Here is a 23,585-nt window from a genome sequence, read left to right as displayed (position 1 = left end):
ACCAGTACCCGTACGATAATAAGAGAATCTACAGAAATGGCAGATTGGATCTTTCTTTTAAGTGGCATATTTCGCCTTGCTGGCGGTTCTCTGTTCTCTACCATATTTACTACAGTGCCAGTAATGATATTTACTTCCTTTAGTATTCTAACGCCAGGCTAGTACAGTATGTAGCTATTTACATATATGTATGTATGTGTTTTTCATTCTCATTAGCACCTTTAAGATATGTACTTTAAAATCCTTTGCAAAGTCATCGATGTAGAGGCTTGAGATAATCAACTGACGCGATCATATTGATAATCCTCCGAAAACCCTTATACCTCCCCAGCTAGTTGAATTTGAAGTCGCTAGAGTTTGCTAGTACACCATACATATGCTAGCTCTCTCTCTAATGATGTGATATTTTTATTGTCTGTATGTAAATGTTCTCCAAACACTTATTTTCGTTTTACACATAGCAAATCCCAAACCTCGACTAATCGATTATCAGCAGAAGTTCAGCTCTATTTCTCTTGGAAGTTTTTGTAGGAATACAACAACGGACAACAACAAGCAACAACCACAACAAACGACGCAAACGCACGCCAAAACACCATGTGCCACAACAACACAACAAAAACCAAATTCCTTCAGGAATCTCTGTTCGTCAGTCCTCAGTAATAATAAAGTCTCAAGCGTGCAACCGCTACCGCCGAATAAGAACGAAATAGTGGCGAATAATGCGAGCAATAGCCCCTCTCCAGTACCTGTGATACTTTGCGGCTTCATGCAGGGCGACTTCTTCGGTTCGAATTTTTCACTGCCTCAAACATCGACCTGCGACGAGACGCGTGATAGTGAACTTTACAATCGGGCGCAATACCTCGAGCCACGCCTACTGGCCAGCGTGCATGACAAGCGCGGCAATAGCGTGCGTGAGGGACGATGTCGCTTCGGTGGTTTGACCATTGGTGGCAGCGGCGGCGGTGTCGAAGGTGTTGCACGTAGGCGTGCTGGATGCACAGAGAGTGGGTACTCGTGTAGTAACCTTATGGATACCCTTTGTAGTCGAAATTGCTGTACTCAAGCAAATAGTATGTATAGCTAATGTGGACAAAACCGTTTCTGAAACGAAATTTGTGCCCACTACAGTATACAAGCTGTGTAGAAACCATGCTAGAACCCAAATGTTATACCCGAAAGTGTCTACGAAAATAAAACGAATATTATTTAGTGTGTGTTGTAATAAGTCGAATATTATTAGTTTTCCAAAGATTTTCCTATTTTTTTAACAAATAGAGAACTTTTGGACTGCTACCTTTGTTGTAACTGTATTTGATGTTTCGGTATTCTCAATGCAGACTGATCTTGCCCTCGTTAGTGCATACTCGGCGTAAAATATGTCTCCATCATTTAGCTACTATGTTTAGTTGAATTCGTCAGTAATCTTACTACACCCCCACATATATTATTACTAAACTATTTGCCCACATACTCGTGCCTAACTAATTATGCCATAGGAACTCTCATTACATATTTACTCTACTTACTCTATACTCGTAATTGTAAATTTCATTGTTGTTGTACAATATTTGATTTGTGTGGCCGTAAAATTGTGATCAATTTATTTTCGTAAATGTGTACATACTATTTTTATTTTCTTCTTTTCTGCCATTTTTTCTCTGTATGCAGATGAAGACGAGGAGCCGCGATATACGCAATTGACGAGCCAACATAAGACGGCCATACGATTCATCAGAAAGGTAAGCAACGCAGAGTAAACACATTCACAGCGTGTACTCAATTACGAAGGGTAATGAAATACTGTACAGTTAAGCTCCAATGATAACCAGTTAATTGGTACAAGAGCATTAAATAATAAAAAGCGGGTCTGATAGTGCACTTAGTCCATGTGGGTCAGGAGCAAAAAGTCGATACAAAAAATCCAATGCACTCGGAAGCATCATCATCCCATAAGAGACCAAAACCAAAGCAAAGACAAAAAATACCAAATGCGCAAACGTTTCTTTTAAGTTCCTCGGTTTCTCTTCCGTTCTGTTGCTTGAATTTCAAGTTTCGTTAGAGCACCTCCTAGCATTGATATCTGCGGTTTTTATGATCCTACGCAAGAAAGCACACGCTCCAGAAGCATTTAGATGCATTTTATGAATATTTATATGAATCTACGTGTTGAGATCGCTTTTAAACAACTAAAATCACTTTTACTTTCGCAGCTGAAATACTTTGTGGCTCGGCGCAAATTCAAAGAAGCTCTCAAGCCGTATGACGTTAAAGATGTGATGGAACAATATGCAGCAGGTCACGTGGACCTGCTAAGTCGGGTCAAAAATGTACATGCAAGGTAACGGAAAAAAATATAAAATTTTTATTTATTTTATATAATTAAAACTGTTTTTTTTGGAAATTTTTAGACTCGACCAAATCCTTGGCAAGCAAGGATCAAAATCAAAAGATGTTTACGCTTCTAAAATTAGTTTAGCTTCGCGAGTAGTCAAAGTAGAGCGACAGGTAAGAAACAAGCTTTAAATAGAAGGTGGATAAAAAATCTCAGGTGACCACACACATAAATTTTTTGTTATATTTGCGATCATATGCTGCAGCGAATATGCTTCGGGTTTTTCCGTAAGAGCGCTGTAGAAAAGCATATTTTAGAATTTTAATCCATTAAGGGGTTATATCCACTAGCTGGGCATAAAAAAAACGCGTTTTTTTAATTCTTAGAAGACGGATTTTATTTAATAAACAATGTACCTTTACATAATTTGACGTCCTTTAATCGATTTTTTCGCTGGATTCTTTAGCCGATCTTCGGCTTCCCAAAAAAGTTGTCTTTTGTGCGAAAATTTCACATCAGGTTGGCTTAAAAAAATAAAAAATTGTATCAAAAATCTTATTCCTTCGTTGATTACCTGACTTTATATCTAAGAAAGTCGTTTAAATATTTCTAGTCGGTTGGTCCTGCCGTTTCAGAGAAATTTTCCTTACAGAGTGTGGAAACATCGTTTCGAGAAAAACGTGTTTTGCGAGCCGATTATGTTACACCACATTAAACAATTCTTACAAATCTCAATTCTCATATCTCCAAAACTATAGGATATTGCATTCGAGGTTCCTTACTTAAAAAAAAAAACACAAAGACTTCAAATTTAATGGAGAATGTTTACTATCATTCGAAAGAACATTCTTTGGCATTTATTTTTAGGAATCTTTATCTCTTTCAAATGTTGGCCGCGGCTACGTTTTAGATGGTCCATCCGTTGGATCCAATTTTCGATGATTTGTTCTAACATTTCGACTGGTAACTGGCTGGCGAATAACTCGAGCGATGTTTTGCTCCAAGGACTGAGTCGAAGCAATATTGTCTGCATAGGCTTTAGACTTTATGTATATATCCCCACAGGAAAAAGTCTAACAGTGTGATATCACACGATCTTGGTGGCCAATCGACCGGACCGAAAACCCCAAAACGTGAAATTATAAGCAAATAGTCGGTTATCATTTCGTGATAACGGCATCATTTTTAAAGAAATATGGACCGATAATTCCACCGGCTTACAAACAACACCAAAACGTTGTTTTTTTTTTTGATGAAATGGCAGCTCTTGAAACTCTTCTTCCCAAGTAGGGTAATTTTGCTTGTTTACATACCCATTGAGCCAGAAGGCTTCATCGCTCAACAAAATTTGGCTCGGAAACGTCGGATCTTCTTGGAACTTTTCAAGAGGCCATAGAGCGAGGCGTTGTCGCTTGGGAAGGTACGCTTTCAATTTAAGATCTCGACGTAAAATACGCCTAGACGTTCCATACGTCAGTCCGAGTTGCTGTGACTCTTCGCGTACACTTTCAACTACACCTGCTATATAGTATATTTGTCGCTGCATGCTGAACATGATCTATTCGGTCGAATATTAGCCAATAATAAATTCTGAATCTTAAGATGGGTCATGGTGTTGCGAATACTACGCTCAACAGGCCGATTATGTTAACCATAAGTTGAGTAAAGCGCGCGAAACACATTCTTTACAGAACGTGAGCTCTCGTAATAAAGTTGAATGACTTGTAAAGGTAGTTCAGGTGTAAATCTTTCCATGATGAAATGTAAAACTAAACTGAACAAATAGAACATTACAGTTTGACACGACCCTTGCGTGAACTGTCAAAATAGGGCTATTCGAAAAAGTATATCTACTTGGATAACCCATTGTTTTCCAGATCAGCTTCAAATTTTCGGAAAACATTTTAAAATATATACATATATCGTCACCTGAAATGCAAAATAACGTATCATCAAAAAATTCGAAATTGAGTGTCTTATTGATTATGATTCACTACTTCAAATTACAAACATAATATTACATACGTCCAACATTTTCAGGTTCTGCGCTCAGATATAAACTAGTTTTAACCAATATCAAAATTTTTTTTCACTCATGTTCCATTTTATGTCGTGTTTAATTCATGCCACTGTAAATTTTCGAAAATGTTGTTACGTTATTTTGAATTTCAGGTGACAATATGTACATGTAAAAATTTTTTTTTTTTTAATCGCAAGTGGATATAATCCCTTAAAACACTTAGAAGCCCACGAGGCTATAGAAAAAAGTATAGAAGCGTTTTGAGGATTGAAAGGAAAATGTACAAAAAGACACTTTATTTTTTTTCACTAACCACAAAATATTTATTTTTTCTAACTAAAAATTTCTTAAATTCTTAGGTCGCTGATATTGAAGAAAAATTAGATGTACTTATTAAAGCTTATATGGAGGATCGTGAACGCTTCTTAGCACTTCCATTGTCTACACAGCCTGTAGTTAAACATTCCAATAATAACAATGAAGATCACTCGAAACGGGGCGATTGGGCAGCGGTCAATAATAAACCTAGTAATAGTAATAATACTAATAGTACACATGCGACAATCAGTGCTAGAAGAGATTTCTTCTCGGCGACGAAAATCGGGGTCAGGGATGACAATAAGGTAAGCAGCAAAGTATACAAATTAAAACATAAATAAAAAAAAAAAAAAAACTAAATTAAAATTGTCTTAAGTATTTTAAGGAGTCGTTTTCTCAATGTTTGGTTAGCTACTATCTGTCAGTTAAGTTCTGATTAACTCGACCAAGCATGCTTTTTCGGTAAACCAGACATTCAGAAAAGGGCACTAAGTATTCAATTTATAACAATAACAATAATTGTAACTGTTATAAACGATCTGTATATTGTAGGTTTCCGATGGGCGTGCGTTTGCGCCATCCTTCGATTTGGCGTCGGTTAGTCCTTTTAAACTATATAGTGATAATGCCATATCCGAAATAGAAAATCCAAAAAAACGTGTAACTCTAAGGTGAGTAATTTACATGGAATATAAATGTTTACAGTTAAAGAATTGTACATATTCAATTTCACGCAGATCCGCCTCCAATCCTTGTGATAGAGGAATTTATAAAGAAGATAATTTTGCTATAACGATACCTGGTCTAAATGAACCCTTAAGTAGTAGCCTAAAACCGAATTTACGAAAGGAAAACTCAAGTAAGTTGCGAATGAATTACTCTCTAAGTTTATGATCTATCTATCTAAATCAAAACTATTTTTCAACATTTTTTCTAGTTATACTCATCGATGAGGTTGAAGACTTCGAAGAGGAGGATCTTAATTGCGAAGGCGAAATGGATCATTACCCCTCATGGGAGATCGACAGTGATGCCGGTGCTAATGTTGATCTCGACTGCGAAGTGGCGGCAGAAGATACCGCTCTGCTGCAACAAAGATCTCATACGAAAATTATTATTACTTCCGTTACGCCTGTAAATACTTATAAGCACAAACAAATATTATTTAAATATATAATGCATTTCTTATCTTATTGTATTTCAGGTAAGCTCAGCAAATAATCTCACAGACTTAGATAATGAATCCGCGGACACGCCTACAAAATCATCATTACTTTTCCCGCAATCTGGTTAAATAGTAGAAATTAAATTTATTTATTTTTTTTGTTTATTCCATTTGTGTTCAGATTTAAGTAAAAACAATTTTTTAACTAAAACAAAAGAAAATTTAGAAAAGTTAATAAAGTAAATTTTAAAACTCATTTAAATAGGAAATTAAAACGAATAAAATTATTTAATTAAAGAAAACTTTGTTTTACTTATTTAGCTAAAATATTGGTATGTCTGATGGGTGTTTATGAAAAGAGAAATTATTGAGTTTATTATTCTGAAAGTGTGTGTGAGCTGTTTCTTTGCTAGAAACAAGGGGTACTTCATTTATATGACTTTTTTTCTTTGTTATGAAACAGTTAAATTTTATTATTAAAGCCCAATGGTACATTGTAGTCTTATAGCATTGACAGACGGCAGCGTTAAACCAGATTAATTGCATTTTTCGGGATTAATTCAGGAGTTACCACAGCTAACTCCGTTGCTGAATCCAAAAATAACTCTCAAAATTTTAGGGAGTTTGTGAGATTTTCGTTGGCAACATTGTTAAAAATGGCCAATTTTCATCTATTGTGAATGAAATACAAGCAACCCTGACAGCTGTTTATCAAATTCTCAATATAATATCAATAAAACTTCTATGTTATGATGCAGTTTTAAAAATAATGTGTTGATATGTTTTTGTAATAAAAAGTGGTTTGGTAAAAATTGGTCGGCTAACAACCGTAATGTTAATCTTCTACCAATTTTCATTAAAAATATTATAAAAAGGACAATGAGCTGTTTATGAGAGTTTCAAACTCGCATAGCTGCCGTCTGTCATCTACAAATTTGGATCTGATTGCACAGTTAATCCGGATTAACGCTGCCGTCTGTCAAGGCTATTACACTTCAAAAATATTCTATTAAATTTTCAAAGAGGAAAATATTAAAAAACACGGCAATAGCAGTTATTAAACTGGAATCTATATCGTTAGATAGTCGCTTTGCTGGAAAGTTTTTCGAAATTTCAATTTTTTACTTTTTGGCAATACTTTAAAGTTTTCTATTATTCAAGTAAAGTATTTCTATCATTCTTGTCTATTATTAATCAAAGCAACCCTGTGCATATGTTGCATTCATTGTAAAATTGGCTGCGGTTGATTGTGCTTCAATAAGAAAATTTTCGTCGTATCTGCCGCAATTGCAATTTTACCGAGACCAAAACAAATAGCGCTTTTGCGTTGCTGCCAAAAAAAAGTAAAAAGTGAAAATAAATATTGCAGAGTTTTCTGTTGAAAAACGTCATATTCTTGGAAGGTAATCAAAAATAGAAAATTTTTTACAAATTCGTGATAATTCGCAGCGGTCTCATATGTTTTCGTAAAACTGTGTTAAAGATTTTTCTGGAGAATCCATTATCGTTGCTTTCGCTTAATTCTGGTTGCAACAAAAGCCAATTAGTATGATTTTTATGTGTATATAAGTGAATTGATAAAGAGGGGATTAACAATAATATTTTTTTTTACTTCCTCTTTGAAAGGCAATTGGAGGCCAACTGTTGTGGTCTTCCACATCCCATGAGTCATTTCTCTGTAATCAATCTTTCTCTTACACATAATACTACACCGCATAAAAACGATGCTATCTTTCGGGTGTGTACAGGGCAAGGTAAAGGCAGTTTGTGGAAAAACTCGTATTAGAATATAAAAATGCTTTAGTATTGGATTTAATGTCGTCACTGCCATTGCGAAATTTGATAAAACAGAAAACGATAAATATGTGAACTATTTAAATTTAGAAACAGGAATGTATATGTTCAATTGACTTGACTATCAACTAGACTTGAGGGATATTCATTTTCAATTCCAAAACACTTTAATTTATTTTATATTCATATGCATTAATTAAATGTAATATTTTATTAATTTTACCAATATTTATATTAACGGATTGCATACTTTTTATATTTTACAGGTATTTTAAAAAAAGTATAAATCCACTTTAATCTATAAGAATAAAATATGGGTAAGTTATACGAGGTCACAACTAAATAATCTTGCTTTTCTTTTTTTATACATCCCCAATTAGACATTCATAGTTTAAAAAAAATACATCAATAATTGGAAAAGCAAAAACAACTGTTTTGAAATATTTGAAAACGTCTCATTATCCGGAAATCAATACACGTTTCTAGTAATGTCGTGGCAGGCTGGCCCAACGTATCAAGGTTAATTTAAGCTTTTTTTTTAACTCAACTACTCAAGTAATTTGTAGTTGCATGTTTGAAGTGATTGTTATCATTAAATTACTTAAAGTGAATTCAATGTGTCTGCATATTTTAAACAATACAAGTTAAAGATACATTAATGAAATGCTCTTAGTTTAGCCACATGTAATTAGTACTACTCATATACATATATATGTGCTTATTTATGTACGTACATGTTCCACAACTGATAAAAACATTAAGAAAACAACTGTCTAAACACTTTCATATCCAGTAGATATATGTACATACATAATAATATACCTACATTTATACCTTAATGATAAAATATCGTTGGTGAAGCTATTAACGTTACGAAATTAATATTGCTACAACAATCAATTCATAAACATCAAAACGAAAAATTTTCATACAATCATATACACACATGTAGATATTTTCGTTGAGTGCTCGAATTTTTTTTACCTATGCATTTGTGCTTGAAACATTTGTATTGTCCATTCCTTTTATTTTCATTCTATTGTTCTCATTTGTTAAAGCATTTTGTTAACAAGTCTTCAATTATGATTCAATATACTTTAATTTGCGTAACATGCCTTACACATTATCATCACAGACCCTAACCAGCAATATTATGGTGGTTATCCACCACAAGGCGGCTACCCACCACAAGGGGGCGGTTATCCACCACAGGGTGGTTACCCACCCGCAGGAGGATATCCACCAACGGGAGGCTATCCACCAGCAGGAGGCTACCCACCTGGTGGTTACGCACCACAACCCGGCTTTGTCGTGCCTCCACCAGCGGGCGGTGGCTATGGCGCCTACGATGATCCCGAAGGTCAACCAAAGAATTTCTCTTTCGATGATATGAGCATACGCAAAGGATTTATTCGCAAAGTCTACATGATACTTATGGTGTGTTAAACCTTTACTTACTTTACTTGTGAAAATATTAATATGTATTTTTTTTATTAAACAGGGTCAATTGGTTGTAACTTTTGGTTTCGTAGCTCTATTTGTATTCCATGAACCCACCAAACAATTTGCATACAGAAATCCAGCTATCTTTTGGGTAGCATTGGCCGTTTTGCTTGTAACAATGATCTGCATGGCTTGTTGCGAGAGTGTACGTCGTCAAACCCCGATGAATTTCATTTTCCTTGGTTTGTTCACACTAGCAGAATCGTTTTTAATGGGAGTTTCCGCCAGCCGCTATGCACCACAAGAAGTAAATTTACGATTATCTCTTTCCATTAATATATTTATTAAAATCTTTCTTTTTTTTTCAAATGCTTCAGGTACTTCTAGCAGTCGGAATTACAGCTCTGGTTTGTTTGGCCCTAACACTATTTGCCACTCAAACCAAATATGACTTTACCATGTGTGGAGGTGTATTAGTTGTGGCTATGGTTGTATTCCTTGTATTCGGTATTGCGGCCATATTCATCAAAGGAAAAATCATAACACTGGTTTACGCATCCATTGGTGCGCTACTCTTCTCTATTTACCTCATTTACGACACTCAACTCATGATGGGCGGCGATCATAAGTACTCGATTAGCCCAGAGGAATATATTTTTGCTGCGCTTAATCTGTATTTGGACATTGTAAACATCTTCATGTACATTTTGACAATAATAGGCGCATCCAGAGACTAGGAGTAAATCTATTTAAAGCTTATATTGCTAAGGCAGCTGATTAGATCTTGAAAACGCCAGTTGCAGAATAATTTTCTATATGTTTCCATTTTCAAAATTTGTTTTCTAGCATTATACATGCTCACCAGTTTTTGAACTTATAATATGTAATCGTATATGTGAAATTTGTGAATCTCAAATCAAATTAACTTTTTAATTTATACTGTGCTATGTACAAAGCTTTTATTATCATTAACCAATCAATTAATTAGTGCGCGGAATCTCTATTGTTCAACATTTTTTCAAAAATTATAGCACAGTTGTCAACACTTGTGGTGATTTTTTCCAAAACAATAACTCAGTGTAAAGACTAATATTTGAATATGAATATTTACCGGTGAAAAGCATATTACTCTCTTTAGAGAATAACAGTAGAAACCGGAGAGAACATTGACCAAAAAGTAAAAAAACAAAAACATTTATTGGAACTGTTACAATAATATATGTATGTAGGTATTTATGCACCTACTTAATGAATATTTGCTAATCAACTATTGTTTTGTTTATTAAGATAATTATTATTTTTTTTTTTATTATATTGTTAACTGTAGTACATATTCAAAATTATTTAATAAGATGAACGAATCTTTAATATTTTAGGCTTCATACTTGCAAAATACGATATTATCAAAAGTAAGTAATGATGACACGAAATTATTCGCTTATTCCAAAAAAAGGGAAATTGTTATTGCTACCAAATCATAGTCGCTATAGAGGATTCCCGCTGAACGGTTTTCAAACATGAATGGCAAATGCAAAAAGGATTTATTTAACAATTTATTAAACTGTATGTACTAAAAAGTCCTATTGAAAATGAACTAATGAAAACCGTTGAAATCAACATAAACCTATGTACATTTTGTTGGTTAATAACTGAATTAATGTAATAAATATATATATGCAACTTCAAAAAATAACTTACAATAAAGTATTTATTCTATATAAAACTCTGTTGTATATAAATACTACAAGAAATAATCTGGGTGAACTTTCATAGATAAGGCTAACTTAATACCTCGTTTGTACTTTTTGAATATTATACAGCATTGATTTTCAGAAAATTGTATACCCAGAACAGAGTACATTGGGTTTGTCACGAAGATTATAAGACCCAGAAGGAAGCGTCGAAGACACTACATAATATACATATGTAAGTATGTACATAAATGATGGGCGTGACGAGATCAGTAAATTAGCCATAAGTCGGTATATAAGTATGGGCTATATTGTCCCCCTGCTTTTGAGATATCGCTATGAAATTTTGCGCTCATTCTTTTTTCACCAAGAACCTGTTCATTTGTCAGAACCGCCGACATAGCGGCCATACAAACGGAACGATCTAAAGCATGTGCTTGAAAAACTTTTCTAATTGACTAGATATCTTCACTAAAATTGGCATGGATTGTTTTCCAAGTTAACAGTGAAATCTCCGAGCAAATTGTTCTGATCGGACCACTATGCCAATTAGCTGCCATACAAACGAAATGATCAAAATCATGATAAAGATCTCTATATACCCTTTTATGCTTTGAAATGCCCTCCTGAAGTTAACGTTTCTTTTTGTTTTCATTTAATTCGAGAAATTACTTTGGGTTCAATTTACAATTGCGCTCTCGTTTTTCTTTCATAACATTCACATAAGCGAACTGGAATCCAGACACTCTTGGGAATGTTTATCAATGCGTTTCGTTATCAGCAGATAAGTTAAATACTTTATCAACTAATTGTGCTGGAATGGAACACCTGCGTGTCTTAACTATTACGGTGGATACTCGACTGGAGAAGCGACAGTACGAATTTAAACGCTCGCTATAACTCATTACATTTAACGCTCCTTTAGCAATTTTTTTTAATAAAATTTTAAAGTTCTGCAATCAAAGTGAAAAATGTACCAAGGCAAGTATATATACAAATACGCTTACAAGAGTGCAGTAAACACATCGGGGAACCCCAAGTGCAAAGATTACAATACTGTCGCTAAAACTTTACCAGGAATCAGTGTCAAGATATGAAATACATATATGTATATGTATGTACTAGTACCAAAAGATTAGTAATCAATACAATGTGTATCACTAGCGGTCATAAGCTTGATACTATTTTATATTAACTAAGTGATTAACAACGCAAGAGTATGAGTCATGGTGCAAATATATTGTGAAAATTGTTGCTACTTCTATTTCTAACTACCGATTTACACAGGTATTACATTCATACATATGTACATACATACTCGGCATGCTTGTTTTAAGCTTTGCTTTCTATTCGCAAGTAGTTGGACGTATTCACCTTAAATGGATGAGCTTAGTTCATGCTAGCATGGTCTAGAAAAGTAAGAAATTGATTTCTTATATATACACATATATGTACAGTAGTGTGGATTAAAATAGCAACACCAGTTTATCGCGAGACCTGTGTATGGGGTACTACAAACTTTTTTTGCTTAGAAGAAATTTCATAACTCGGACAGACGCATTCGCTATTTGATTAACCGTTTTCTTACTTACATTATTTTTAACATTTTCAATGCTGAATGTGCTAAAGGTCTGTAGTGCCAACGCTAGACCAATCTTTACAAAAAAAAACATAACTTGGGTTCATTCTCCAACTCTTCTGCCGCGAACTCTTCAAGATTTTATTTATTTTGAGAAAAATACAACAAAACAACCGGCATATTTACATATGTACATATATATGTATGTATGTATGTTTGTGTAAGCGTCATACATTTAGCACACCCTGTGGCAGCAATTCAAACGGATTTTATTACTTCCTGTCGCCGCAAAAAATTCAAAGTACTGAGCTAAACGCACTGTAGGTAGTAATAACTGTGGTTTAAGCTATTTGCACTCAATGTTATGCTGAAAATAAAGTTCTTATTGCTTTTGAATGGAATAAAGCCTGCTTCTGTTTACAATTTGCACTTACACCGACATGTGTACATATACATATAACATTATATGTAAGCATATATGTATAATAATCTACACGCACATAAACGCACAAACTTTACGCACATAACACTCAAAAATTAATCTGTATTGTTATCACTTTATGAATTATTTAGGCTAATCATTAATCACAGAAACATGCAAATCAAAATTTCAAGAAAATAAGTTTAGTATTACAGGAAAAATAAGTTCAATGTTACAAATACCAAGAAAAAAATAACTTCGGTTGCACCGAAGCTATAAAGCATTCAAAAACAAAAAATACAATTTCCATACAAAAACTTGATTTGGATCGATCAGTTTATATGGCATCTATATTCTATAGTGGTCCGATTTAAAATTTTTTTGGACGATTTTATCGTTGTCTTGCACAATAATTTATGGCAAAATTCATTAAGCTACCTCGTCAAGTAAAAAGTTTTCCATATGGTATACACATATGAACAGTTTCTTGGAGAGAAAAGGACCTGAGCAAATTTTCAGTTCGATATCTCAAAAACTGAGGGACTAGTACGCGAAGTGGCGAAAAATCGAGTCAGCTCGTCACGCTGATGTACGTATATTTCTCTCTCGGTGTTACAAACTTCCGGGCTAAAGTTAGTGTCAAAATTATACATATTATCTGGTATCACCTCTGCTCAGAATTCGAAAAATGCAGTTAAAAAAATCAAATTCAAATTCAGTAATCACTGATTCTAAATACTGACGCAAAGCAATTACTTAACTCTAAAACGAAACTCAAATGATTGCTAGCGTTTTGCGAATTCCTCGATCTTTTGAATCATTACGTTGATAATACTGATCTTTTTCTTTAATATCTCCTACAAAAAGCGCATACCTCACCGAGACAGTAGATGAATATATTCACAGACGACCATTGTAAAGTTTCCATCAACTATTTATACATTTTGAGGAGATGATCATTTTTCATTAACAAAAATACACTCAAACACACGAATAATGCACACTTCACACATAAAAAACCAACTCATCATAACTCGTATACTAATTTTTTCTTAGCCGCTTATACAGATCACAATTACGATGCTGAAGGTGCGAAAAGCTTCTCCTTCGATGAAGAGAGCATACGAAAGGGTTTCATACGCAAAGTCTATTCGATACTAATGGTATGCGACACATGCTTGACTTATTTGGAAATTTAATTGAGATACTTGTATTTTCATTTCAGGTGCAATTGCTCATCACTTTCGGCATTATCACGATCTTTATATACGTAGATGCAGTCAGGGATTGGGTTCACCATACGTCATGGATATTTTGGGTGGCGTTGGCAGTGCTCTTGGTAACCATGATATGCATGGCCTGCTGTGAGAGCGTACGCCGTCAAACACCGTTAAATTTTATATTTCTATTTCTATTCACATTGGCCGAGTCTTTTCTACTTGGTGTAACAGCCACCTACTATGCCGCCAACGAGGTGAGGGAGCTTTGCTTTCAACATTTCGAAAATGATAGACATGCATGTATGTTCTTAGGTTATGATGGCCGTTGGCATCACAGCTGCTGTTTGTCTAGCTTTGACACTGTTCGCTTTCCAAACGAAATGGGACTTCACCATGTGTGGTGGCATTTTATTGGTGGCCATAGTTGTATTCCTCATTTTTGGTATTGTGGCGATTTTCATACCCGGCAAAGTGATAACCCTTGTCTACTCATCCATTGGTGCATTAATCTTCTCTATCTATCTGATCTACGATACACAGCTGATGATGGGCGGCAAGCATAAGTATGCCATTAGTCCGGAGGAGTACATCTTTGCGGCGCTCAATCTTTACCTGGATATCATAAATATCTTCATGTATATATTGGCTATTATTGGCGCGTCCCGTAACTAAGTGGTCAACTTTAGTTTACATAATAGAGATTTTTTTATTTAAGAAAAGTAATTTGTGTGCAATAGAGCGAACACTTTAAAATAAATATTTTAATTAAATTTAAAGAATTTGTGCAGAAAGTTATTTACTTTGATATCAATTTAAAGATCAAGGTTCTATCATCTACACGCAATTAACCCTATCTCACATTAACCGTTCAGTTACGTAAATTATTACAGTACATCTTACAGTACCATCTGATCAAATTTGACTCAGACAGTGCGAATTAGAGCACGACGTTTCTCTGTCGGTTTTCAGTATGGAAAAACTTTAGTTAAAAATATAATTGAAATGTTATGTTTCCGAAGGAATAATGTCTACAAATCATTGAAAATGTAGCAGAATTATTTTTTTCGAACTTCTACTTTATTATCATCATGTGAGTCATCCATCCACCACTGTTAATAATATCGAAAAAATAGCAAAAAACATGGCTTTAAAATCACCGAGATAACCTCTGTATCTCTTATGGAAGGATCAATCTACATGAACTCTCCGCACTACTCCAAAAATAAATCATTGGAGTATATAGTACTAAGATAATGAAAGCATGTCCGTATGTAATTATTAAAAACTTAAGTTCATCAATGACGATTGGAAAATAGTTCAAAATGTGTAAATAAATCACGAAATATTGGAAGTTTCTGACAACACATTCATTTTTTTCTTCAACGTTTTGTTTGACGCAAACGAGTTGAGGAACTCGGAAAGAAAATTAGTTACAACTTCTGATATATACAGATTGGTTGCATGAGTCGCCAGAATTTATTGACCAAAATGCAAAGACGCGATTTAGAAAGTTTGACCTTTGAAGATTTCGAGGATAAATATGTACGCCATGCGTTTATCACGAAGGTGTTCGGTATTATTGCGGTGAGTATGAATAGTGCGCTGGTAAAAGCAGTTACGAACCAATGATATGCGCCAATAAAATGTTTACAGGTACAACTCATCATAACATTCGGAATTATCTTCGCGTTCGTTTACGTAGATGAGATACAGGATTTCGTGGACGAACGTCCTTGGCTGATGTGGGTGGCATTGGGTTGCATTGTTGCTATCATGATACCGATCGCGTGCTGTGAAGGCGTTCGTCGCAGCTTTCCTCTAAATTTCATACTACTTATACTCTTTACGTTGGCCGAGTCATTTTTGCTAGGTTGTATTGCCATCAGGTACTCGCCAGATACGGTTAGTATTCTATAGCATAAATGATGGACATAAATATCAAGCGCTTTAATACAATTTTCCGAACATTTCAACACAGGTCCTATATTCGCTGGGCATAACGACGCTCGTAGTTCTTGTGCTCACCGTGTTTGCCATGCAAACCGCCATAGACTTTACCGCCTGTGGTGCCATCCTTTTAGTTGGCTCAATCATATTACTTATAATCGGACTCGTAGCCATATTTGTGCCTTCGCGTACGCTTTTGATAGTTTACTGCTCGCTTGGAATTCTCATATTCTCCTTTTATCTGATCTTTGATATACAAATGATGTTGGGCGGTCAACATCGGTACGCGATCAGTCCAGAGGATTATATATTTGCAGCGCTTAGTATTTACATCGATATTGTCACAATATTCATGTATATACTAAGCCTAATGGGACTCGTAGACAGCTGAATCAAAAAAATTACAATAATGCACATGAGTTTGGAATGGCCTGCTAATCATTTTATATTTTTTTTAAACTTATTTTGTTCAATATTACTTTTATGATGTTTAATTTATATAAATGTATTAAAAAAATTTAAAAAAGTTGTTGGTGTTTTAAATAAACTAATTGTTAGTTCTTAGTTAGCATTATTGGTCTGATCCGTTGTTTTCTCGGTCACGTCTGTTGCTGGTAATTCTTTAATGATGATATCTCGATGGATTTCTGGCATTGTTTGAGTACAGGTTCGATATAAAACGATTTCGATCCAAAATACCAGGCATGCAGTCCATAAGAATAATGGAATCATTTGTAGAATTATTTTAGGTATGTACAAGGAGCGTTCCAAAGTAAACAGGACTTAAAAAAACAGAATAAATGGTTCTTTCGGCAAAATCAGTTTATTTTATTCAAAATCGTCTCCTTCTGCTTCAATACAGCTTTTTGCACGGTCCAAAAGCATGTCGAACGAGTGTTTTAGCTCGTTGGCCGGTATGGCCGCCAATATGCCTTTTGAATGCCCTCTACGCTTTCCTTTCATGGGCAAATGCATTTTTCCGAAAAGGAAGAAGTCGCAAGGTGCCATATCAGGGGAATAAGGGGAGTGGTTAATAGTTAAAATATGATTTTTGGTCAAATAGTCGTCCTTCGAATGTTGGATTCTGAGCAATTTTTGGTCGTCAGTATGTTTGTGTGGAACAAACCATGCACACACCTTTCGTAAGGCCAAATGTTCGGTCAAAATGCGATAAATCGATGTTTTGGATATGTTCAATTCCATTTCCATGAATTTCAATGATGACTTCGGCTGATTTTTGATGAATTTACGCATAGTTTCGATGGAATTTCCGGTGATCAGGGATTTTGATTGGCCCACATGCTGTTTACTTTGGAACGCACTAAGTAAACTTACTACTGTGAATTTTTTTTATACCTCGCGTGTTTTTCGAATTGGTAAATTTTTGATGACAAATATTCATTAGTATTTGAGATACGCGTCGTTTTGTGAGGCTCTAAAAGTGAATTCTTCGATTTTTTACTATGTCTGAATTTATTGAACACAGAAGTGCGATAATGCACCATATCATACTGGATTGGTTATTCGTGGTCATTTCGCCGCATTTTCAACTAATATCGTGCCGCAACCACCGCATTTGTTTGATTACTCCGAGGACACCGTTTTGACTCAATTGAGGATATAAAAGCTGAATCGAAGAAGGCTCTGATGGCCATCACGAGGGAGGATTCTTCCAAGTGCTATGATGACTAGAAAATTCGTTGGCATAAATGTATTGCAGCGGGAGGGGATTACTTTGAAGGAAATGAAATGGACAAAATTCACCTTTCAATTTGATCACGTTAGTATGTATACTTGTAGTATGTTACTATTATGAAGTGAAATTTCAAATAATTGTATGTAGGATTATCGATATTCCGTGAGAAGAAACATTAATTATCTCGTAATAAACACAATAGTTGTCTAACATGCACACATAGTGGTTAGATGCATACCTTCGTTATGGAACTAATAATAGTACAAGCCTAAGTGAGTGTAATGCCTTATTGCATTTTTTCCAGTTGTCTACGTTCAAATTATCCGGTATATACAAACAAACCTGCAAATATACATGAGTTTGGAAAATAAAAATACCTATTCATTTAGATGCATGCTTTGTATTGCAAATAAAAAATAATTTCACAAAAAGTATTCGCAGCAACCCAGTAGTGGATTGAGGTTTTGGTTTTCGCAACTAAAGAGAAATGAATTCAAGAAATCAGAGCTCATATATAATATTTCTGGTTTTCATAAAAACATCTTCGACATCACCAAATTTTTAGTAAACAAAAACACTTGATCGATTTGTGAAGATTTAGGGAACCTCAGCCAGGATTTCTAGATATACGATCTACGATCCGATTATACGATCCGATCTCATCTAGCATAACTTGACCTTTAACTTCTTCCAACCTTTTTTTATTGGAGAAATTTACGTATATTTATAGATTTGTAGGCTTTAAGAAGGAAGTAAGCCAATTTAACTTTTGGTAACTCTAAAAATAACTTTAATACCCGAAAATGAACAGCCTTAGCCGACCCAAGCTTATCAAATTATTTTGAGGAATAATGGAAATGCCAGCAACACTACCAAAAAAGACCAAGTAAAATTACTAGTTTAATGCCAACCCTATTAAGAAGCTTGTGTTTTATGAGAGGTTATGCAGGGTCCCATACAAATGTATATATATGTACATAAGCGCAAACCAGAAACCATGTGGTCTTTGAGTCTCCCATTGAGACAGAGACCTTGGCAGCACTGTGGTGGCCAATTAATTAAACAGACTAGTGCCCATAATGTAATTATGACCAATTGAAATTGTGAATCAAAACAACCACAAATAAAGTCGACCGGGTAACTAAGGCATCACACATTTGGAAGACGAACAAATCGACGTTCATAGAATCGTCCATCACCATCACCAGCAATGCAACCAAACCGCAGCGACTCATAAAATTATGAATTTACAAAATATTTGGGGCTGCCAATTGATGAGCATTCTCCCCATTAACTTGGGTTGAGTCGCGCGCGCCTTCAGTTCCAAGTGGGCTTTTGTGTCGCGCATAGTTCGGATTGTGGCGCAATCATTTTAGGAAGCCCTCTACTTAAGAAGTTATGAGAATTTGTTCAACCGTCTGATTATCATACCACCCATGGATTTTGATGAAGTACTTAAAGAGGTCGGATCCTTTGGTTTGTACCAAAAAATTATTATTTGTTCGGTACTGTTGCCTGCCGCGCTACCTTGTGCCTTCCATGCTTACAGGTGAATCAGAAAGTGGTCGTACAACTTGCATAACAAATAAACTACCTAAATCCACAGCCAATTATTTATCGCAGCGTCGCCGAAACACTGGTGCCGTGTACCCGAACTGGAACCATGGGCGCAGGACTATGGCATGTTGGTGAAAAACCTTAGCATACCATTGGATGTTTCAAATAACAGCGTTGAATACGAAAGTTGCATAATGTACAATCGTAACTACTCGGATATTGTGCGGTACATGGAATATCGTACGCCTATTGAGTTGCAACAGGATAAGGTCTGGCAGATAGGTAATCCTGGTCATGCGCAGATACAAGCCTGCCAACATGGCTGGTATTACGATCGTGGCATGTACACCAGCACCGTGGTTACAGAGGTAATATTTTATACGAGGTATCTAGTATCAGGTTACTAAGTATTGCAATACTATTTGTTGATCCATCTAGTGGAACCTTGTTTGCGATCAGAGCTACTTGGTCACGCTCGCTTTGGTTTTGTTTGGTGTTGGAGGTTTGATCGGGAACTATGTATTCGGCTATTTGCAAGATATGTGGGGACGACGTCCTTCATTCTATGTATATCTTATCATAGAAATTGTCGCATGCGCGGCTAGTGCCTTCGCATGGAACTACTACTCATGGTTGGGTATGCGTTTCGTGGTGGGTCTTACTGTGCCAGCCATACTCGCAAGTCCATACGTTTTAGGTAGGAATATATTGCACATAAGTAATTTTGTTACTATATATTTATATGACTCGTATAGCTATTGAACTGGTTGGTCCTGACAGACGCGTCTTTTGTACAATTGTCTCCAATATTGCTTACTCGTGTGGTCTAGTACTATTAGCTGGTATAGTCTATCTTATACGGGATTGGCGCTTTCTCACACTGACTGTCTCACTCCCTTTATTATTGCTGTTTTCCTGCTACTTCGTGCTACCTGAGTCGCCACGTTGGCTGATCGCAGTGGGTAAGACGCGAGAAGCGGCGCGTATTTTGAAAACTATAGCTCGGGTCAACGGTCATAACATTCCGCCAGATTTCGTCAAAATTGTGCAACAAAAATTACAACAAACAGATGCGGTAATGAGAGGAGAATCGGAGTCATCTTATGGCATTTTGGATTTGTTTCGCACTCCAAATATGCGACGCAAAACTTTAATTATCACGCTAATTTGGTTTGCAAACACCAGTGTCTATGTCGGATTAAGCTATTATGCACCAGCTCTGGGTGGCGATGAGATATGGAATTTTTTCCTGGCCGGTGTTGTAGAATTGCCCACTTATTTTATGTTGTGGCCAGGTTTAAGCTACTTTGGACGGCGCTGGATACTTTGCATTTCTATGTTAGTGGGTGGTGTTGCCTGTGTATTGACGTTGTTATATGAGGAGCAACCAGAGGTAATGTTGTTGTTATACTGTGTCGGTAAGATGGGAATTTCGTCGGCATTTGTTGTGCTTCCGCTTCTCGCCTCTGAACTGTACCCAACAGTGGTGCGTGGCCTGGGTATGAGTTTCAGTTCGGTTGTTGCGATGATCGGACCGATTGTCATACCCATTATAAATCACATGGTAAGTACTGGAAGCAAAGCTTCTGTTGCCAAATCATTTCAACAGTTTCTGCGATTTTATCCTTTAAGGGCCAACGTATGCTTGTATTACCGTTAATTATAATGGGCACCCTATTAATAATCGGTGGCTTGGCGAGCCTGTTTCTACCGGAAACGCGAGGTAAAAATTTACCACAAACCATTGAGGAGGGCGAAGCGGTACCGTTGAGTTTCTTCAATTGTGTTTGCTGTTGTTGTTGTACAAAAACACCACGTAGTCCCGATCTGAATAACTCGGCTTTGGTAGCGAAATATAAGCGGCAGCGTGAGCGAGAGCAAATAGGACGAGGACGACGACAGCCAATAACAGTTTGCAGTATTTGCAAGAACGAAATCAAGGAAACGTGACCAACGCATTCAGAAGTAACAAATATAATTATTACCATAGTCTTAAGAGTAATGAAGCTGTTTGAATTTGACAAATCATAATAAAAATATTTTCCGTTGGTTGACCAAGTTCAAAGGACAATAAATACATAATTAATATTTGCCGTCCTGTTTAAACCGTCGAAACTGTTCCGATGAATCTTGGTACCACTTCGTCTAATATAAGCTTTCAGTCACTCCCGGAATACTCTTTCGCTGGCTGAAGTTGTGGTGCCTTAGCCTATAACATCTCACTGAGGAAATTACTAGAAAAGATGTTAGTAATGTTGTTGTTCCTTCTTTTAAAATAATCTGTGATCAAGTAATATGTGTAGCTCAGAGGTCATAAGGAGACATTTAGTGGAGGTAAACAAGCAGCCTTTAAAAATTTCTGGTTGTCCCTTATTTAAGAAAGTCATATTTGTGGAAACTTAATAAAACAACACAAAAGGTAACCCTTTTCATTTTCAAAATATCGATAAGAATTAAAAGTATCGATTAACACGATGGAATGAGAATTCTCTATCCGATTTTGGTAAACATCAACTTAACACAACACAAAATACTAACACATGGTGAAATGTCAAAAATGCCCGACAATATTCAGGCTGCCATGGAAGATTTACCGGAAAATAATATCGATGATATAGAGGATCTCATATCAGAAGACGACGTAAAACCACGAGATCGTTATAGAAATAAGAAAAGTGTATCTGTACGTCCTAAAAAGCGCGGACAAATTGTTGTTAGTGACTCCAATGGGGAATCGGCGGAGCGCCAGTTACCAGAAAGAAAAATTTACGAGAGTGTCATACCAGGAACTCAGACGGTTTACGTAAAAACCTGGGGATGTGCGCACAATAATTCTGATTCTGAGTACATGGCTGGTCAATTGGCTGCGTACGGTTACAATTTAACGAATCAAAAGGAAAATGCGGATCTCTGGTTACTTAACAGTTGTACGGTAAAGAATCCTTCAGAAGATACATTTCGAAATGAAATCCAGTCTGGCATGGCCAACGGAAAGCACGTTGTCGTAGCCGGTTGCGTACCGCAAGGGGCACCCAAATCGGATTATTTACATGGCCTATCGGTCATAGGAGTGCAGCAGATTGATCGTGTTGTTGAAGTAGTGGAAGAAACATTAAAGGGTCATAGTGTGCGATTGTTACAAAACAAAAAAGAACATGGCAAACGTGTTGCCGGTGCACGATTAGCACTACCAAAGGTGCGGAAAAATCCTTTAATTGAAATAATACCCATAAACACTGGTTGCCTTAATCAATGCACCTACTGCAAAACTAAACATGCTCGTGGTGATCTTGTTAGTTATCCTCCACAAGAGATTGTTGATCGAGCAATTCAAGCTTTTGCTGAAGGTTGTTGCGAAATCTGGTTAACATCGGAGGATACCGGAGCATATGGAAGAGACATTGGGTCATCATTACCTGAACTTTTATGGCATTTGGTTGAAGTTATACCAGAACATTGTATGCTGCGTGTGGGTATGACCAATCCACCATATATTCTAGAGCACCTGGAGGAAATCGCAAAAGTTTTGAATCATCCAAGGGTCTATGCATTTATGCATGTTCCAGTGCAAAGTGGAAGCGATTCAGTTTTAGGAGAAATGAAACGCGAATATTGTCGAAACGAATTTGAGCACGTAGTAGATTTCCTGCGTAGTCGTGTCCCTGGAGTAACCATTGCCACAGACATAATTTGTGGTTTCCCAACTGAAACGGAAGAAGATTTCGAGGAGACAATGGAAATGTGCGCCAAATATCGTTTTCCTAGTCTCTTTATAAATCAATTCTTTCCACGTCCCGGTACACCTGCAGCCAGGATGGAACGGATACCAGCAAATCTGGTAAAGAAGCGAACCAAACGGTTAACGGATCTATTTAACAGCTATTCACCGTATGATGGCCGCAAAGGCGAACAGTACACTGTCTTGGTAACAGAAATATCACATGACAAGCAACATTATGTTGGGCATAATAAAAGCTATGAACAAATATTGTTGCCTATGCGAGAAAATTTACTTGGCACTGCGGTACGAGTACGTATAACCGATACTAGTAAATTCAGTATGATGGCCGAAATAATAGATGATGAATCCGAATGGACTCGTTGTGCCGTAAAACAGGAAAGTAATGGTGAGATTCAAAATGGCAAAATTACTACACATTTGCAGGGTGAAAAAGAGGATATCATAAAGAAATACGTTGGATTTGGGCTGATATTCTTGGTCGTAGCTTTAATTATACAGATGTTGTCAAAATTTTTGTAGAAATTAATACAAGAATAAAGAGTATTGATATTGAGTCAATATACATAAATTACATCCAATTTTAATTTGTTAGTGTTTCATTAGATAGCTAAAACTTGTGTATGAGTTAACTAGCACACAGTAAAAAATTTCCAG

The 23,585-nt window shown here is 36.0% G+C and overlaps 6 protein-coding genes across 17 annotated transcripts in view; all 6 read left to right on the top strand.

Annotated features, from left to right (window-relative positions):
- Positions 1-6,097, top strand: part of LOC126755257 (potassium voltage-gated channel subfamily KQT member 4) — a 65,275-nt gene extending 59,178 nt beyond the window's left edge. For 6 of the 10 annotated variants that reach the window (XM_050467688.1, XM_050467685.1, XM_050467689.1 and 3 more), the window contains 9 exons: positions 462-1,010; positions 1,675-1,745; positions 2,217-2,344; positions 2,415-2,511; positions 4,718-4,981; positions 5,229-5,347; positions 5,414-5,535; positions 5,614-5,810; positions 5,881-6,097. In XM_050467688.1, coding sequence (XP_050323645.1) covers positions 462-1,010; positions 1,675-1,745; positions 2,217-2,344; positions 2,415-2,511; positions 4,718-4,981; positions 5,229-5,347; positions 5,414-5,535; positions 5,614-5,810; positions 5,881-5,970 — 1,637 coding nt within the window. In that variant the 3' untranslated portion in view covers positions 5,971-6,097. The remainder of the gene's footprint in view (positions 1-461; positions 1,011-1,674; positions 1,746-2,216; positions 2,345-2,414; positions 2,512-4,717; positions 4,982-5,228; positions 5,348-5,413; positions 5,536-5,613; positions 5,811-5,880) is intronic. The other 4 variants (XM_050467690.1, XM_050467691.1, XM_050467692.1 and 1 more) reach the window with 1 other exon arrangement.
- Positions 6,098-7,077: 980 nt separating this feature from the next.
- LOC126755268 (protein lifeguard 1) lies at positions 7,078-10,771 on the top strand. 2 transcript variants are annotated; one of them, XM_050467712.1, is made up of 5 exons: positions 7,078-7,244; positions 8,016-8,154; positions 8,771-9,072; positions 9,137-9,385; positions 9,456-10,771. In XM_050467712.1, the coding sequence occupies exons 2-5, from the start codon at positions 8,124-8,126 to the stop codon at positions 9,813-9,815; spliced, it is 942 nt and encodes a 313-aa protein (XP_050323669.1). In that variant the 5' UTR covers positions 7,078-7,244; positions 8,016-8,123; the 3' UTR covers positions 9,816-10,771. The 2 variants fall into 2 exon arrangements, with proteins under 2 accessions (XP_050323669.1, XP_050323670.1); XM_050467713.1 differs by lacking the exon at positions 8,016-8,154 and adding an exon at positions 7,902-7,952.
- Positions 10,772-11,622: 851 nt separating this feature from the next.
- On the top strand, positions 11,623-14,768 carry LOC126755272 (protein lifeguard 1-like). 2 transcript variants are annotated; one of them, XM_050467719.1, is made up of 4 exons: positions 11,623-11,750; positions 13,826-13,932; positions 13,995-14,243; positions 14,302-14,768. In XM_050467719.1, the coding sequence occupies exons 1-4, from the start codon at positions 11,741-11,743 to the stop codon at positions 14,659-14,661; spliced, it is 726 nt and encodes a 241-aa protein (XP_050323676.1). In that variant the 5' UTR covers positions 11,623-11,740; the 3' UTR covers positions 14,662-14,768. The 2 variants fall into 2 exon arrangements, with proteins under 2 accessions (XP_050323676.1, XP_050323677.1); XM_050467720.1 differs by having other exon boundaries at positions 11,624-11,750; positions 13,838-13,932.
- Positions 14,769-15,223: 455 nt separating this feature from the next.
- On the top strand, positions 15,224-16,365 carry LOC126755270 (protein lifeguard 1-like). The gene is made up of 3 exons (XM_050467716.1): positions 15,224-15,573; positions 15,643-15,891; positions 15,968-16,365. The coding sequence occupies exons 1-3, from the start codon at positions 15,451-15,453 to the stop codon at positions 16,325-16,327; spliced, it is 732 nt and encodes a 243-aa protein (XP_050323673.1). The 5' UTR covers positions 15,224-15,450; the 3' UTR covers positions 16,328-16,365.
- Positions 16,366-18,895: 2,530 nt separating this feature from the next.
- Positions 18,896-21,271, top strand: LOC126755262 (beta-alanine transporter). The gene is made up of 5 exons (XM_050467705.1): positions 18,896-19,181; positions 19,239-19,557; positions 19,628-19,886; positions 19,945-20,753; positions 20,822-21,271. The coding sequence occupies exons 1-5, from the start codon at positions 19,069-19,071 to the stop codon at positions 21,137-21,139; spliced, it is 1,818 nt and encodes a 605-aa protein (XP_050323662.1). The 5' UTR covers positions 18,896-19,068; the 3' UTR covers positions 21,140-21,271.
- A 423-nt stretch (positions 21,272-21,694) lies between these two features.
- On the top strand, positions 21,695-23,515 carry LOC126755263 (threonylcarbamoyladenosine tRNA methylthiotransferase). Its single transcript, XM_050467707.1, has one exon. The coding sequence runs from the start codon at positions 21,738-21,740 to the stop codon at positions 23,448-23,450; it is 1,713 nt and encodes a 570-aa protein (XP_050323664.1). The 5' UTR covers positions 21,695-21,737; the 3' UTR covers positions 23,451-23,515.
- The last annotated feature ends 70 nt before the right edge of the window (positions 23,516-23,585 follow it).

This window comes from Bactrocera neohumeralis, chromosome 4 (assembly GCF_024586455.1).
Source record: "Bactrocera neohumeralis isolate Rockhampton chromosome 4, APGP_CSIRO_Bneo_wtdbg2-racon-allhic-juicebox.fasta_v2, whole genome shotgun sequence".
Taxonomy (NCBI): Eukaryota; Metazoa; Arthropoda; class Insecta; order Diptera; family Tephritidae; genus Bactrocera; species Bactrocera neohumeralis.
The sequence above is the reverse complement of the archived record's forward strand: the minus strand, read 5'-3'. Positions and strand labels throughout refer to the sequence as shown.